This window comes from Phymastichus coffea, unplaced genomic scaffold (assembly GCF_024137745.1).
Source record: "Phymastichus coffea isolate CEN01 unplaced genomic scaffold, Cenicafe_Pcof_1.1 PCOF00001, whole genome shotgun sequence".
Classification (NCBI taxonomy): Eukaryota; Metazoa; Arthropoda; class Insecta; order Hymenoptera; family Eulophidae; genus Phymastichus; species Phymastichus coffea.
The window spans coordinates 8428781-8447288 of record NW_026706812.1 but is presented as its reverse complement, the minus strand read 5'-3'; the positions used below and the strand labels follow the sequence as shown (position 1 = coordinate 8447288).

The 18508-nt window shown below is 35.7% G+C and overlaps 2 protein-coding genes across 2 annotated transcripts in view; one reads left to right on the top strand and one right to left on the bottom strand.

Moving 5' to 3' along the window:
* The window catches only part of LOC131672752 (clarin-2), a 476318-nt gene extending 468120 nt beyond the window's left edge, over positions 1-8198 (top strand). The window contains exon 6 of the mRNA XM_058950304.1: positions 8063-8198. Coding sequence (XP_058806287.1) covers positions 8063-8067 — 5 coding nt within the window. The 3' untranslated portion in view covers positions 8068-8198. The remainder of the gene's footprint in view (positions 1-8062) is intronic.
* LOC131672871 (mitochondrial import inner membrane translocase subunit Tim29) overlaps positions 1-18508 on the bottom strand; it is a 73142-nt gene that overhangs the window by 22439 nt on the left and 32195 nt on the right. The gene's annotated exons all lie outside the window — the stretch shown is intronic.

Genomic DNA, 18508 nt, shown 5'->3' with positions numbered 1-18508 from the left:
AAATTTTTTGACTGCTTCAATTTTTTTTGGATCTTGCTCTAGACCATTTTCACTTATTATATGACCTAAGTAATTAACTCGTCGCATCAAAAACTTGCATTTTCCAATTTGCAATTTCAATCCTGTCTTTCGTAATCTTGCAACCAACATTCGGAATTTGCGATCATGTTTTTCAAGTGTATTGGCATATATAACTATATCGTCTAAACACGAACAGATCTAGCTCTTGAAGTCCGCGGAGCAACGTATCCATTAAACGTTAAACAGTTGCGGGCGCATTCTTCAAACCGAATAGCATACGCACAAATTCATAGTGTCCGAAAGGAGTACTGAAAGCCATTTTATGCGCATCTTTTGGGTGCATCTTGATTTGATAAAATCCCTTGGCGAGATCGAACACGGAATAGAATCTAGCACCTCCTACTTGGTCAAAAATTTGTGTAATGTTAGGTATTGGATAGGAATCAGCAATCATTTTTTCGTTCAATCCTCTCATGTCCAACACCATTCTTCCATTACTGACTGTTGCCTTAGGTACGATCCATATGGGAATGCTGTATGGTGAAGTAGATTCTTGTATTATCCCAGCTTTTAGTAATTTTTCGACATGATAGTTAATCTTATACTTCATAGCGTGAGGAAATTGATACTGTCTACTATTAACTGGTACGTCATCGATTGTTTTTATCTCATGCAAGACAAGATCGGTTCCCGGTAACTTGTCTCTAGGGAGTATAACGGGGGATTTCTTTCGGGGCGCGAATAGAAATCTCACCCGTTAGAGAAAAGATGTTCCTTCTGTTGCGAGGCTGACCGCCACCTCGATCAGCTCGTTCCGATCAGCTCGATCTTCTGACCCCTCGCCCTAGAGCCCGAGAAAGCCCACATGTGGAGGACACGTGCGGCGATTTCGGGTTGCCCAGTGACTCAAGGTCGGGCAGGTTCTATTATGGGCGATAGGAGAAGAAAACCAAAGGGAGTTCGAAAGGAAAATCTCAGCCGGTTGTCGCAAGATTTACAAATTTATTCTCCTTTGCCGCGTTAGGTTATACAAAGGTAACGCCGTGGCCGAGAGATTTCGCAGGGTATATCGCGCTCGTAGTTTCGCTTTCTGTCCGCGCGCACTTACAATTGATGTCGGGAACTTACGCTGCGGGACCGAGTTGCTGCTGCCAAGGGTATCCTCGACGGTATCCGCGAGTTGCGTCGGCTTCCGGCCCTTCCTCGCGGCACGCCTCGAATTTTTGAACCACCGATCTTTTCAAGGTTTGACGCTCAAGGAGAGCGGAACTAAAGGCTTGACCTTCGGTTTGGGCGCGACGGGACTCTAGTTGACCCAACGTCTACCGCGTCGGAAGCGCGCGGCATACAAATCTTACGAGATTTGCTTGACCAGGTACCACTATCCCGCAGAGGCCAACTCAAATTGGGATGTAAGAAGAAAGACCCAGCCAGGACAGTCAGAGAAAATTCCTAAGACGATCAACCAGCTAAGCCTCCTCTCCTGGGCTCATTCGAAAACATCCTACCCTGCGTACCTGTATTAAGGGATTGCTCCCACGACTCACAGGTCACTCGTTTCGACGTACCAGGGCACGTCTCCCCATTGCGCTTCGGTCATCCCCCTCATGCTGGTGGGTATCTATCATTCGAAAAAGTTGTTTCCCGGTTTTCGCCATGATTTCGGATTTCGCTTTCTATGGAAAGGCTTTTATGACTCGCTGATACTGATCTCTGCTCTTTCGTTAAATATTTGTTGACCTTGGGTCGGAGTTGAGGTCTCGCCTAGTCGACAAGGCGACTCCCCAGGCAGGTTTCAGTATTTATGCCAGTCATGTCATTCATTCGAATCAAGTTCCGAAATTAGGTTAATTCGGGTGTTCTAATTTGCGTTTGAATTATAAAACTACAGATTTCAATTCTAAAGTTCAATGTACAAAAATTATCGTTCAAAAATTTAAGCTTTATTTAGCTATTCAAAATTCAAAAATTAGTTTAGTCATTGTGCGAGTTTTGTCCTCTGGTTAGGGACCTTTCTACTGTAGTTGGTAACTATTTTTCTGCGCTGTCTCTTCTTTATAGGTGCTCCTTTCCTGGGGTTTATGACTTTTCTAGCAAAGTCTTCAAAGACTTTGTAGATTATTCTGCTAGATACTAGTGCCGTTTCAGGGCAAGGCCATGTATGGCCCTCCTCTTTAACAGCCTCTATTAATGGCTTTCTTAGTTCCCTTAATTCTTCGCAGTCAAAGAGAATATGGCTTTCGCTTTCTATTTCTTCACAGCTACACAGTTGGTCTTCGCATAATCCTCTTTTATGGAGGTATGACATAAAAGCACCGTGACCAGTCATAAACTATACTGTATAGTGATTGGGATTTAGCCATCTCTTCTTTAATCTGTCTTTGATTACTGGGAAATAGCAGTACGTTCTCCTGCCATTCGTGGCTGACTGCCATCTCTCCTGCCATACTCTTTCGATTTGATCATTGATGAGTTGTGTGGCTTTCGAGATTTTTAGTATGCCGGCTCGAAGTTCTTCCGAGTCTATTCGGATGCCGTGCAGTGTTATCGTTTTCCTTTCCTGATGCAGTACTTCACAACCTTCCCGTCGAGCTTGAGAGCTATTGGTCGGGAAGCTGCAAGCACGTGCGCCGCTTTATGAGAGATCAATTTGTAGGCTTTTAGTGTTTTGCAAAGAACTAATCGCTGCAATCTTTCTAAGGCAGATTGTTGCTTGATATTTATTCTTTGCCACTAGCCCGCAGCGGCGTATGTGTAACTTTCGATAGTAGGAAGCCTTTGTATATTTTTTTCATTGAATTGAATTTTAAGCCCCAGTTCGCTTTTGCTATTTTACTTAGCTCGAAGTAGGTGTTGCTGCAGTCTTGAACCATCTTTCGAATGTGTTCTTCTAATCGGAAGCCCTTTGAAATCGTGATTCCTAGGTACTTGATTGTCTTGTGCGTTCTAATGTTGTCTTTCCCAATTTTGACTGTATGATTTCTATTCTCGCTTAGTTGGTCTTTCAGCCATATTAGTGCTGACTTTTGCACTGTCAATTTTATTTTGTCGGACTCGCACTAATTTGCCATTATATCAATGACTTCTTGGGCTTGTCTTTCAAAATCAATGCGTGTCGTCGCCTTAATGATAGGAAACACATCGTCTGCATAGGCTAATACTTCATATCCTGCATCCCTGATTGCCAGAAGTGGTTTGTCAAAAATGACATTCCAACCGACCGGTCCAAAGACCGATCCCGGAGGGCACCTCTTTGTTACTGTTTTTAGTGTTTCTTCAAAGTGAGCATATATGCCTACCTCTCGGTCACTAAAGTAACTCCGGAGAAGCTCGTAGACGTTCTTCGGGCAATTTCTTTCTTTCAATTGAGAGAGCAGCCTTGGCCACCATAAGTCATCGAATGCTCCTGAGACGTCTAGTGGAATAGCGGCTACGTACTTGATCAATGGATCAGATTCTGCATCTTCTACTATTTTGTGTAGTCTTCTAATGGCATCCTCTGTGGATCTATTTGCTTTAAAGCCAAATTGATCCTCCGAAGACTAGTTCGAGCTGTTTAGAATGTTGGATATTCTTTGAATCATAAGCCTCTCGAGTGTCTTCCCAGCTATGGGGAGTAGACATACGGGTCTATATGATTTAATCTCGTTCTCAGGTTTCTCAAACCCTTTGAGCAACATGATTGCTTGAATGGCGTTGAAAAGTCGCGTCAGTTCCTGGTGCAATGGTTTTGCATTAACAAGCATTTCTGACTCTATTCTATCTTTGCTTGGTGATTTCCCTACCTTGTTCACTTTCAGGGCTATTTCAACTTCTCTTATTAAGAAAGGCGTTGCATCGCCGGTTACTGGAACCTCCCGCATATATCTGCGAATCTTCGCATGTGCTTCATTTTCGCAGTTTGGGTCGTCATCAGGCATTAGTCCTTCTAGTAGAGCCATGCTTGTTTCTTTCCAGCCTTTTGTTACTGAACCATTACAGTTAACCGTGCACATCGCTTTTGAGATTTTGACTTTATTAGATGCTCGTTTGTATGCCTAGGCCCAAGCATTCTTTTTACTTTCAATAGTGCAGAAATCTAGCCAGCTTTTGCTTTTGGCTCTTTCAATAGCTGCTGCATATTCAGAATTCATTTGACTCAATTTTTCAAGTGATTTTTGGAGGGCTTTCCTTTGCTTTCTATTCGGCCCTTCCTTATCCTTCAGAGCGACGATTTTGCGTTGTCTTTGTATCGCTCGCTTCTTACTTCGCAAGTCAAGATTCCATCAAGGTTGAGAGCGCGTTCTTTTCATTTTTGGTGGGATAGAGTCCTTTGCTGCCCTTGTTAAAACCTCTTCAAGTTTTGAAACGTATGTTTCGATGTCTTCGGAGGTTTCTAAAGGGAGCTCAGATAGGTTCTTTTTCTCGAATTTGCAAAGTCTACCAAATTTCTCCCAATTAGCTTTTCTCATGTTAAACCTTGGTTCTATTGTTTATTCTACGGTTCGTATGAGTCTGGATGGTTGTGAAGATAAATCCAGTTCGATCACTATAGGCCTGTGGTCACTGGTGGTCCATTCTTTCAACGTCTAGCTAGCCAAGAGGTTTAACAGATTTGATGTATGCAAAGTTACATCGATATCCCTCTCTCTCCTCGTACTACGGCACGTCGGAAGTTGGTCCATCCCGTTCACCACTATTAGCCCGTATAGGTCTATGAATTCTTCAATGACTTCTCCATTCTTATCCTGTGTATTAGACCAAATCTTTAACTTGGCGTTTGCATCCATTCCAACTAAGACTCTTTTGCCTTTCAATTACTTCAGAGTCTTAGCTAGTTTATCAAGATAGGACTTCCTGCTGTGGCTGGACTGGCAATAGACGCTTATAAAATAAATTTCACCAAAGGCTCCGACTACCTGTGCACAGACACACAAATTAGAAATCTTGGTAGCTGTGACTCTGTTCGGTTTATAGAGTATCGCGGCTTGAAACGCTTCGCCTTTTTCGGCTCAGTGAATGGCCGTGATACTGCCCATGCCTGAAATCGCGTTATTCCAGTGGTATGGTTCTTGCACTAGTGCTACCTGTATATCAAGATTTCTGTTTGTCATGATCTCTCCGAGCTCATCGTTAGCTACTTGCCTTATGTTGATGTTCAATTGTATGATCCTCAATTTCTGGCCCAGTTCGGGGTTTTGTTGTGCATTCAAATTAAACTTCTTAACTTGTGGGCAATCGTCTTTGATTTCGTCTGAATTGGTTAGTTGCGAAGAAAACTGAATTGAGACCGGAGTGTTAGAGCAATGCTCTGATTTCTCAACGGTCGCCTCCTGCTTACGTTTCTTTGCCTTTCTATACCTAGAATGGTTGACCACTTCGCTTTCGAGGTACAACGCAATGTCTAGTTATATTTGATCTCCTTGGAATCGCTTGTAGCGTTTCTGGAGTAGGGCGTTCATCTATTAGTTTTAGCGTGTATTAACGTATGCGTTCAAAATAAGCGAGTAGCGTGCGAGCGTGCGAGCAGTGAGTGAGTGAGTTTGTGCGAGTTGACTTACGAGCTTAGTTACCTTTTCGTGTTTCTCCATGGTTTTCCATGGCTCTATTAATTACATTAATTTAGCTAGCTATTTTCCTAGTTTTTTACTAACTTATTGTTAGTTGATTTATATTCATTGCTTTTATTTTATTTGATTTTTGATTTGATTGTTTATTTTTACTTATTTCTAAATTTCTAAATTTGATTCTCAAACTTAATTAGTAACTATTATTACTACTGCTCATATTACTGTTAACTGCTTAAAACTAATTTGAATTGTAACATATTACTTAAAATTACTTACCAATTGACCGGCGTGTTTGTTTTCACGCTAGGTTTGAGATTAGTCAAACCTGGTCTTAGTCAGGGGTTAGGTGTTTTGACGGATTGCAACTAAAGTAGCGCTTGAGTGAACTTATCCGGTTTCTGTTTTTTCTTTCGTCTTAGCCTGTGTTCATGTATAGCAGCACTGGATTTGATGGGCATTTAGTGCATGGTTTTTCGCTTTCAAAGAGAACTCACTTTCACTAATTTCGCTTTCAATTGTAAAACTGCTTTAGCTATCAAGGCTTAAACAATTCTTTAGCAGGCAGGATGCTGCCTTTCTATGGAGATAATTCTCCTGAGGGTTTTGGCATTCATAGTGCGTTCTAATCATCGAGAGTTACTCAGCCCAATGGACTATGTTTTCTCGCACAATGGTGTCGGGCCTCACTCCAGGAGCTCGAGGCAAAGAACTTTGGGTAGCTGCTATGACCACAGCCGCAACTCTTTACCCACAGTAGTGGCACCTACCGATTGCCAGTCGGCAGGGAGTAATTTCTTATCTACCCTGCAACTAGCTCCGGGAGCGGTCTCCCGTCCTCTAAAGAGAACGCGCGGTACCACAATCCCGAGAGATTTCCCCTCAAGTAACTCCCGGATTTTGGCTTGTCGGGGCTCGAGTTGAGCTCTTGGGGTGCGGTAGACTCTGCGTTGAATTTTTGGGCGTTTACAGGCCGTATCTCACCACGTGTTTTCATAGTCCGTGTTGGTATTACTTTGTTTTGCCAATCGGCTTATTGCCCTAGGGGCAAGCGTTGTCTTTACAGAGACAGCATTTTCAGCCCCACCACGTAAAGGTAACACATCCGCACTTGTGACTGCAAGTCTTCTTTCAAATACACATTGCATTCACTTCGGGTCGACTTGCCTTTACTGCTTGTCGAGGGCAATCGGTGGCGCATTTTGTACATCAGTATTTGCATTTGCAGTTATGACAATAAGTTTATGACATTCTCTCCCAAAAAAAAAAACAACGAATTATTTATTTGAGAAGTCTCCATTCTGTGTCCAGAAAGACAAACATAATTCGCCGCTTTGATAAAAAGACTTGTGTACAAAGTGGCCTGGCCAGCCGCGAGGCTGGCCATATGTTTATCTATGTTTTTGCTAAGCGGATCGTAATCGAGCTTCCTGAAAGCATTGTGAATGCAACCACCAATCAATATTACAATTAAATTCGCCACAAAATATAGTTATTAATAATTATGTAATAATAAAATATAATAAAAATAGAGCGATGCTTATTATCTTGCACGCTACGCTGTACAGATTAATTTATTATAATAAAAGTTCACTAAGTAACACTGAATTCATTAAAATTAACATATATTTTTTTAATTTTTTCTATTTTTTGATTAAACTAAGCTCCGGAGCGAAAACTCGATAAGAGGTTTTGAGAGGCCAAAATTATTTCTGATATATTACTGAAGTTAAAATATTCAAATTAAAAAAAAATATTTTTGTCATAATTTCTAATGCTTAATTTCTAGTTTGAAAGGGAAAAATTCGTTATTCATGATGAGAACAGGATGCAGACACGATTTTACGGCCCTCTTCTCTTATCGGCATCTCGGCGTCCACGTGTTCGGAGGCTGCATGCACTTTGTATGTAAGTGCGAGGGTGCGAGGAGCGGAAGAGCGTAATAAAAAAAGAATGCACGCTTACATGAATTTGGACTATAAATTTTTATTGCCGTTTCGAGATAGTCAAGGAAAATTTCCCTGCGATATTTGACTCGGTTCCCACAGCTCATGGGAAACGGTTTTAACTCCGTCGTCAGTCTTAATATTAAGAAAAAAATATTATCTTCATTTGAAATTTGAAAAGATACGGCCCGCCATCACACTACTATAATTTAGAAAAAATGCGTGCGTTTGCGTTTGTACATACGTTCGTGTGCGTTGACTTCAGATTCGCGATCAGCGATCCCAAAAACCCAACCCCCGAGTAATAATGTTCGAGTAAATTTACTGAACAGAAAAATTCATGCAACAAAGGGAGAAATTCATAAATATAAATATTTCAAAATTCGATGTCTTGGCGGAAAAAAAGAGATATTTGGATAAACTCAACGGCATTTGAAAGGGAAAGATTTGTACTTTACGATGCTTTGAATAGTTTATTGTCAAAAAATTTATTTACGATGCTACACAACCTCAAATATGTCAATAAACAATGTTTTATTGCATTTTCAGGTTAAAACACCTCAAAAACTTGACTTGATGGAACAATTCTGAAGCCACATTTGGATTCAGCGTAGCAAACGCCTTCGGGAATACTATATCTTGTTTGTTATACAAAATCTTGTATACTAGTGTAATTAAATTGTTATCAATAAAACGAATTCTTACTAATGTTTCTAAGACAGTCATCTTGAGCTTAGAGTATCTGTTTTATTACAATAATTAACATTTACAGAGAAACAAATTAAGTTTACACATTAAAATTCGATACTATTCAATAGTTAAAAGTAATTGAAAATATGATAATATTAATCTATGTCCTAAAATCTATATAAAAAATATTTTGTTTCATTGAAGTTACTCTTAATAAAGCATTTTAATTGAACAATAAAAATGAGCATATCTATATCTATAAGTAAAGTGACGTAACACTCTTTATACAGTCATGAAATTTGACTCTCTTGCTCTAATACAATCATATAATACGTGAGGTGGCACCGTTTAACATACTAACTGATAGATATAGATTTGCGAGTTTAGCAGTAATACAGTCAAATTGAAAAAATAGTCTAGGAATTCATAGATACCATTACAAACCTCACAAAAATTGTTGATGTTTGATGCGTTTGAGAACAAATATTTTTTCTTTATTCCTATAATATTCTACAATAAATAAAAAAATAGTATCACTAAAGTGCAGCGCAATTAATTACACAGATAATATAAAATTCACGTTTCGTTCAAGTAATTTCGAAAAAAGGAGTAGCTTGATGGAATTGGAGCCTACTTTTGTACCTCGATTAAGTAATAGTTTGTGCGTTAAACATTTTTATTTATTTTTTTTATTAATGCGTTGAACATTTCAAACTATAAGACATTAAAATAGAATCTTATCGGAGTGAGCTATAAAATTTTCAATTGAATATATTTCTAATACGTAATGTTTTGATTATCATTGTTTGCACACATGTAAATACAAACTCAAATAATAAGATTGAAAAGCGATGCTTTTCCAATAAATTTTGATGTACGAGTACTTCACAATATCGAGGCAAAAAGCGAAGAACAAATTGTGACTAAAAAAGTAATTTACAGAGAAAATTTAGTGAAAAACACTGTCCAATCTAATGCAAAATAATGTACAATCTTATGCTTCAATGGAAAAAGATAATGTTGACTGTGTAATATAGACTAGCAAACCATTGTGATAGCAAGAAACATGGCAGTTTTATAAACACTTACAATTTTCTCTTATATCAGGATGAAGACAGATTTACAGTTTCAAATTTCAGTTTGGAAGAAAATCACCATTTTTTAGATAAGTTTGATTAGATTAGATCATCATCCACTTAGTTTGATGAAAGATGTCATGGTCAAGTAGATCAAAATAAAAATGACTTTGAATGTGAAACTGAATTTATTGTTCTAGACGACAACAATATTAGTGTAAAGATGCAATGTAATATTGGTATGTATAAAGAAAAAGTAAGTGATGGTACCGATTTTATAGAACTCGACGAACAAAGTAATATTCAGTCTGCAACAGTAGGATATATAACACACGAAAAACATTCACAGACATCGCACACTCATCGCAGACATTTACTATTCCTTGTTATACAATATCTGATTTTAAGAACAAGCCAAAATTATTACTCCATTTTAGTGGTTTAGAAAACTATGATAAATTTTTAAGTTTCGTATTCATCGGGACAAGAAGTATATAAGTTCCAATACACTCCGCAGCAAAATTATTGCTACATTTGTCATAGCAAAATTACCATTTTTCAAATGCTTGTAACTCAGTCAATTTTCATCGTATTAAGATCATTTTTTTTTGTTTTGTAGGAAATTTTGTGGATTTTAAGAAAAAATGATTTCCAATAACTGCGAGATAATACCACATTGCTATGTCTTGATCAGGCCTACCAACTTTTTTTCTTGAAAAAACGCAATAGTTTGCACGTTTACCTTGATTGGCAAAAATTTCTTCTCAAAAAACCACAAATACCATTTTAAAGTACACTTTTTAATGAGTATTTAAAAAAAATTTGATCTTCTACTAATTTTTGTTTAACCGAGTTATGTCAGTTGAAAGATATTCCTATATTTTAGCCAAATACGGACAACATCAGCATTACCCGATACGTAGCCCTCTCAAAGTATAAAATCACATTTAACAAATTCGTCCCCAGGGAGCTATCCTAAACCTTTATAAACGAAGAAACCACATTGATGTTCGTCTTTTAATTAATCAATGACAAGTGTAACTTTATTTAAATTACACCACTACGTTTTCGTTACATTTCATATTACAACTCCACACTTTTCATAAAATTATCAACCCTGAATGACAAGTCAATTAAAAAAAATAAAGTATTCATTTTATTACACAGAGTAATAGCAATTAAAAATTACAGTAACACATTCTTAATCGAAATCCCTCGCCTTACTGAAATCCAATTTGCTCAAATTGTTGACCTACTAGAAGCGGGACTAAGTCAAAGCAATATATCCAGAAGAATGAAGATTCATCGCTCAACGGTGTCACGCGTTTTTAGCTCGTATGAAGAAACAGGTTTTTATCGTTAGAGGCCTGGTCAAGGTCGACATAGAATTACTACGAATTGAGAGGATCGCAACATTGTTTATGAAACCCTATACTCTAAGGCAGGTTGCCCGACAAACTGGGAATAATGCTTTACCAGGCAGACGAATTAGCACTCAGACGATAAGAAGACGCCTTCACGAAAGGGGTTTAAGATCACGAGCTCGTGCTAGAGTGCCTAATTTAGAACCAGTCCACCGACAAGCTCGTCTAAAATACGCCCGTAATTATCGACACTGGACACTAGAAACTGAAGACATGTGTTTTTTACAGATGAATTTCTATTTTTTTCTTTACAGAAAAGATGCTAGGATTCAAATTTGGCATCGTAGATGACAACGGTTTGCACCAAATCACGTGATCCAACTCAAACATTTGGTGGAAGATCCATTATGGTATGGAGTGGAATTTCAATTCTCCCATCACCCCCAGGAATAACAGCGGGACGTTACATAAACAAAGTTTTACGCCCTCACGTAATTCCAATGCGTCGGCAAATAGGCCGTACTTTCATCTTGATGCAGGATAATGCATGCCCTAATATTGTAAAGATAGCTGGTACGTATTTGGAAGAAAAAAATTTAGAGGTATTGCCTCATCCTGTTAATAACCTAGACCTCAATCCTATAGAGCATGTGTGGGACATGATGGGTAGGCGATTACAGAGCTTAGAGAGACCTCCTGTTAACCTCCGAGAGTTTGAGAGAATTCTGAATAAAATGTAGCACCAAATACCTTAAGATTCAATTAGAGCATGCATTAATATGCAATAACGTTTAGGAGAGATAATTAATCTGAGAGGTGATAATACACGGTACTAAATGCCTAAGGCGCATGAGGTTTGGAGTCGAAAAATACTGCGAAAGTGATGACCCGCGGGTCCCTAATTCAAAAAACGGTTCAAATAATCGGCCGTTATCAGGACCACAATGATACGTAAGTCCGACCAATAACCTCCTCGCGGTACGCATCTGGTAATGCTGATGTTGGCGGTATTTGGCTAAAACATAGGAATATCTTTCAAATGGCATAACTCGGTCGAAAAAAATTATAGAAAGTCGAATTTGTTTTACATACTCGTTGAAAAGTGTACTTTACGATGGTATTTGTGATTTTTTAGGAAAAATTTGTGCCAATCCAGGTAAACGTACAAACTATTGCGTTTATTAAGAAAAAAAAGTTGGTAGGCCTGATTAAGAAATAGCCATCTTGTATTATCTGGCAGCTATTGGATATTATTTTTTCCTGAAAGTACATGAAATTCCCTACAAAACAAAAAAAATAATCTTAATACGATGAAAATTGACCGAGTTACAAGCATTTGAAAAATGGCAATTTTTCGATGAAAAATGTTGTAGCGATAATTTTGTTGCGAAGTATATATAAGGAAAAATATTAGTAATCTGGAGATAGCAGACGAACTATTTTTAGCCTAATAAAAATTCAGGCGATATCCAAGTGGTATTGAGCTTGTTCAATATTGTAATATACCTGAAAGTGCCGTTGATAGTATATTTATTATATATAAAATTTTCATGACTGAAACATGATCTCTAATTGACTTATGGCCTAGTCGAGAACTCATAGATTTTTACGTGTCTGATAATTTCAAAATAAATTATGCTTCTATAAGAGTTATAGTTTATGATACGGAAATTAAAACAGATGCTTCAAGTAATCCTAATTAAAAACAAACGTCAATCAGTTTATACAAAAATTCATGTACTGTAAAGGTACTTATTTATAATGGTCTTGGTGGACCAATTTCCTACTTATCTCCAGCTTATGCAGGATCAACAAGTCACTGACAAGCAGTCGAGCTAACTGGTTAATGCAAAATAGATAAGCAATGTACATTTCAGAATAGATTTGTCTCTAGGATCTAAGCCCTATGCTTAAGCGTGTATGTATGTTTCAGGGCAGATTATTCCCTTGGTACTAGAGAGTCTAGTTTTTTAATCAGTAGAATTTATAGATAGATTAATTTGGAAATGGAAGGGGACGCTACTCTCTCCTCTCTCTGAGAGGAATACAATTTCCTATGCGACCGCCAATGCCTTTAAGACGCTACTGCTGACCTAGCTGAGGACTGGAGACTGCTAGCTCAGTCTCTGGTAAAAATATAATAAAGAAACTTTGTAAACAATTTTTGTACACAAGAACACTTATGTTTAAATTTTGAAATATGTTTATTCAGAAATAATTTAATTAAAAAAATTACTTTTTTTTGCACAATGTCATTACTATTTATTTTTTATACAATAAATTTATGCTAGTAGAATCTTAAACTAATTTCTTGACGTCACCACTGATTGAATTATACTGTATAATTCGACCATGTAGATTTAAATAATAGACGGCAGTGTTGTCAGGAAAATCTTATCCCACTTCAAACTCGAGGCGTAGAGCTACAGGCGTACTTTTGATAGATTCGTTTTGTTTCGAACAATCTATCACGACTAACGAAGGTTTCTCGATAAAATCTTTTTTATTAAGCAACGGTTCATATTTTCGTAATATGAGCTTTAAAAATTAAAGTACATATTGTAAAATACTGAATACCGATTTTGTTCAATATTTAGATTAAGATTTCCATATGGATAGAATTGTGAATTGAGAAATAGTTTTTTCTTTATTACTGTTACAGTGATAAATTTGCTTACATTAATTGCCCAGTTCATTTTTTCGTTTAGTTTGAAAGGCTAAAACAATAAAACGAGGTTTTTCCAATTAATTTGATATTTTCACACTCCAAACATGCTTTAATGTGAGAGGTAATTTTGAATACTTGTATAATTCCCAAGTACGATAACTCATAGTAATTGCTCTATCACGACCAATTTGATTAAGCAGTTTGATTTTTTCTCTATCGGCTGTTACTACGTATGACATTATCCATTCAATTATATTTAAAGTAATATTAATTTTTTCAGAAGTATTTACTTCTTGCAAATTAATAGGTGTAGTTATTACAGCATTCAAATAATTTCTTAACATTCTTGTTGATGTATACAATACTTATTATAATAATATAGCTTTTATATACAATCGTACAGTGACAATTTCTCCACGAAATCTTTACTAGATTCCAGTCTTGAACAACAATATGTGTATGTAAATGATCAATGTCTCTCACGGCAACTGGAAAGTAAATAATGTATGAAGGAACTTCAATAATCTTATATCAAAGTGATATAGCTGGAAAAAATTCATATGTAGTGTGCACTTTACGTTCATTTATATAAACACCTGTATTAATATTACATTCTAAAAGTAAAGCGTTCAGTTTAGGTATAGTCACTGATAAATCAGAACTATACCTTTCGTTTGGGGCAAGTTTGCATGAACTGAAGCCTAAAATCGATACGATAGAATCCTTCGGTTCAAAATTTATTTCGTGACTAGATTGAATAATCTTACGTGGAGTATTGTTATTTGGTTTCAGGCTAAATTATAAATATTCTTCGGTATTAAGACTTCTTTGAGGAACTTTCTATATCTTCTATTTCATAACTACCAGTCGGTAAAATAATTTGTTCTAGACTTTCAATATAAAATTTATTACTACCAACGTCAATGTTTGGTATTGAGTTGAATGACAGTAACTCTAGTAGACTAAGTACATAATTTTTATTGGATATAAGTTCAATTGGCGGAAAATAATTTGCTTCGAGAACGGACGATGTTCCTGAGAGACTCAATGTCAGTGCGTATTTTCCATGACGATCGTAGAACAAATGACTTTCATTCCTAACTATAAGTTTTATACTAAATGGATTCGAAAGAAATTTAAGACAAAGATGACCGCAATTGTAGGTATTGAATTTTTGATATCTAACGTAATTTTACTTAACTCTTATCCATTCCGAGATAAAGTAATAAATTTATAGGTGGTTGAAGGTCACCAAAACTATCAAAGTATATAACCTCATCTCTCTTTATGTAGGCTACCCAATGAGTACCTGAATCATTTTAATCATCTAAATTCACAATAGCCGACTCTTGATAGCGAGGACGATTAGCTGGCAAGGTATTACGCATGAAAACTCCTCGAAAATAATCAATTTTCATTATTTGAGCATATTTTTTTATATCTAGATCTATCAGTACACGATTAGGTTAAGCTACTTTAAGCTTTTTTTTTAGATCTGTCCTATTGGTATACGGCTTGAGTTGCATACCATAACCTTTATTATGTGGCTTTGAATAAAGACCTTTACCTATTGCAATTGTTTCCATAGTCTTATTATGTCTATGAACCTCCTTCAATTCATTTTAAGCCTTAGCACCGTTGACAGTATTTGCTATTGAAGCAGCATCTTTAGGAGCACTAGTGGCGTTCAAAGTAGCAAATAATGGAATAAACTAAGGAAGAGCTCCACCCATAACTTTTGGAATTGATAAAATATGTGATATACTATGTATTTCATTTCTACCTCCGAACTTTTCTACTACTTCTTTAGTACCTTTTATAGCAGAGCGAATAACTGAAACCGGACGGTGGCAAAATTTAGTACTTTCCGTAGCAGTTTTTATGTCTTTTTTTTTCAATGATATCATTTGTTTTTTACTTTTTCTACATTTTTTTCGTGATTACCTTTCTTTGATACCTTTACCTCGTTTCTTTCCTCGTTGCTGCTGCCGCTTGTTTTTAGACATTTTGATTCCCATACCAAATTTACTATTCATTTTCATAATGTTAGCTACAGAAAAAGCAGCTACTTTGTCATCAAAAGTACTATCCTTAGTACTCACTCTACCTTAAGCCTTTTTAGCTAAAATATCATCGGTTTCATTTCTCGCTACAATGTTCTCTTTATTGAGAGAATATGCAATATCAAGATCTTTACAAGCAGCGACTAGTAGATTTTTACTAAGAATTCCGCATGCCAATCGTTTCATCAATTTAGTTCGTTCAGTTTAGTGAATGAACTGCAACAGGTAAATTATTATTGATGTTATTGATATTATTGACTAGATTATCACCCGTCTTTTTACAGTGTATAATCATATTGTTCCAAAGATAACACTATAATGAAATAAAAGATTAATAAGTAGCCTTTTCATTACCTGCAAACTCATTCATCGATGTATTAGTGATGAGCAAATAACATGAATTTTAAAGAGCAGCCTCTTAAACTTCAGATTATAAATTTCAATGGGGTAGTAGAGACTGAGAAAAAAGACATGGCGAACTACTTCCAGATAGTATACGAACAGTTTTCTATGGACCCAGTAACTATGGAAAAACTAACTGTTTGCTAACGTTGATCACCAACCAAAATGGTTTTATATTTGGAAATGTGTAGGTATACTCAAGGTCACTAAACCAACCCAAGAATCAGTTTCTATAGCATTTATTATAACCGATAGATGGAGTACAATATTACTCATTTAATAAGCATGAAACAGTTGTCTTGCCAAATAAAGCGCAACCAAATTCCATTATGATTTTCGACGATATCGCAATCGAGAAACAAGATAACGTAAGAGCATTTTTTTATGGAAAGACATGAAAAAGTAGATAACTTTAACCTTTGTCAATCGTATGCACGCATTCCAAAGTATCTTATCAGAGATAATGTTAAATTACTAGTTTTATTACGACAAGACGATGTTAATATCAAACATATTTATAATGATCACGTTAACTCAGACATGCCTTTCGAATAGTTTAAGAAGATTTGTTCCAAATGTTGGAGTGATGATAATCACAGATTTTTTTTTACCGATAGAGATAGACCAATAAATCATGAAAGATATAGAAAAGGATTCAATTCTTATGCTATAAATATTGTAGACTGTACCGCTCCTATCTATGAGTTCTTAGACTGTTCTGTTATTTTCACTGTATTACTATAACCCTCTAAACTCATGAATCTACAACTATCAATTAGTATATTAAACGGCGCCACCTCACATATTATATGATTGTATTAGTGCTAGAGTCAAATTTCATGATCATATAAGAAGCGTGACGTCACTCTAATTATATCTCGTATCATCCCAAAATTGCTCACAGCAGAGCAGAAGAACATTCGCTTAGAAATCGCTCTGGACAATCTGGAAATGGTCAATAATGATGATAATGTGCTTAGAAAAGTTATTACAAGTGATGAATCATGGGTTTATGGTTATGATCCTGAAACAAAACAACAATCTTCACAGTGGAAGCATTCTGAATCGCCAAGACCAAAAAAAGCACGTCAAAGTCGGAGCAATGTTAAGTCAATGTTGATTGTTTTTTTCGATTGTGAAGGTGTTGTACATCACGAATATGCACCAACAGGTCAAACAATCAATAAAGAATACTACGTTCAAATTTTCTGTTTATTGTCTTACCATGAATTGAAATACCATGAACATGTAGGTTTTTAGGAGTGCTATTACACTTGTTGCCGAATTCTATATAAGCTGTTTTGTTTATATTTAGTGATAGTTTGTTTATTGCAAGCTAATAATCGATTTATTTCAACTGTTTATTCATATTTATTTCTACTTCTTGTCACGTTTTACCAGTAGTTATTATAGCTGTGTCATCTGCAAAAGAGAGAATTATATTTTCTTTAGCATTGTTAGCAAAATACCATCTATATATAATATAAAAAGCAGTGGTCCAAAGATAGTGTCTTGTGGTACTCCTCTTCTTACTGCGTTTATTTAACTCTATGTATTGTATGTTTTAACTCCTTGTTTTCTGTGTGTTAAATAATTTTTTATAAGATTATAAGCTTTTCCTCTAATAGCATAATTAAATAATTTCTCAACTAAAATTGTATGATCTACTGCGTCAAAAGCTTCGGCAAAATCGAGAATAGTTATAGCAATCACATCACTTTGATCGAGTTGTTTGTATATAATATTTGTTGTATAATTTAATGTATCTTTGGTGCTTTTGTTCTTCTAGAAGCCATTGTTTATTTGATATTAAGTTAATTGTTTACTTAATATTAATATTAATTGTTAATACTTAATATTAATTGTTAACTTCGTATTAAGTTGCAATCTTCAATAAAGCTTAAAAATCTTTTGTGGATAATTTTTCCGAAAATTTTTGCTATGTTAGAGATCAGCGATATTTGCCTGTAATTATTAGATAAAGATTTTTCTTTGGTTTTATGTATAGGTATCATTTTCGCTTCTTTTAGTGTATCTCAACAACTTTCTTTTTCAATGCTTAAGTTTATTATGTGTACTATGGGAGATGTTATAAATTTAGATAATGTTTTCATTACTTTCGTATTAATGCCATCGACTCCACCGTTTTTATTTTTCATTTTTGCAATGATCTCCTTTATTTCATGTGTGTATTTAAAAAAAAAATGCTTTTTGAATTCCATTCTGTCATTTTTATGTTATGGTTTAGTGGTGCGTTTATTTTGCTACTAAGTTCTATTCCAATATTGCAAAAAAATTCATGCATTTTGTCTGCTATTGTTGTTGGTTCAGTAATTTTGGCGTTATTATCAATAATGTAGTCAATGTAACTATTTTTCTTTGTGTTTTTTCCTAATTTATTATTAATTATTGAACATAGGCTTCGAGAATTGTGAACTGTGGCTCGGATTAGATTTTTATCAAAAGTTTCTTTTGCGTTGTTAATAACTATATCAAGTATTTTGACATAATTTTTATAACTTTCTTTTTTTATTGTAATAATTTTGTCAGTTTTCCAGATGTTATAAAGTTTTTCTTTAGTTTTACATGATATTAATATTGCTTTAGTTATCCATGCTTTTCTAGGTTCCATGTTATTGTTGTTATTACTTATGTTAACCATTTTAGCTTTTTGTATACATTGTTTAAAATGTTTATAAGAGTTGAAGTAGCTTGGTATGGATCTATTTGTA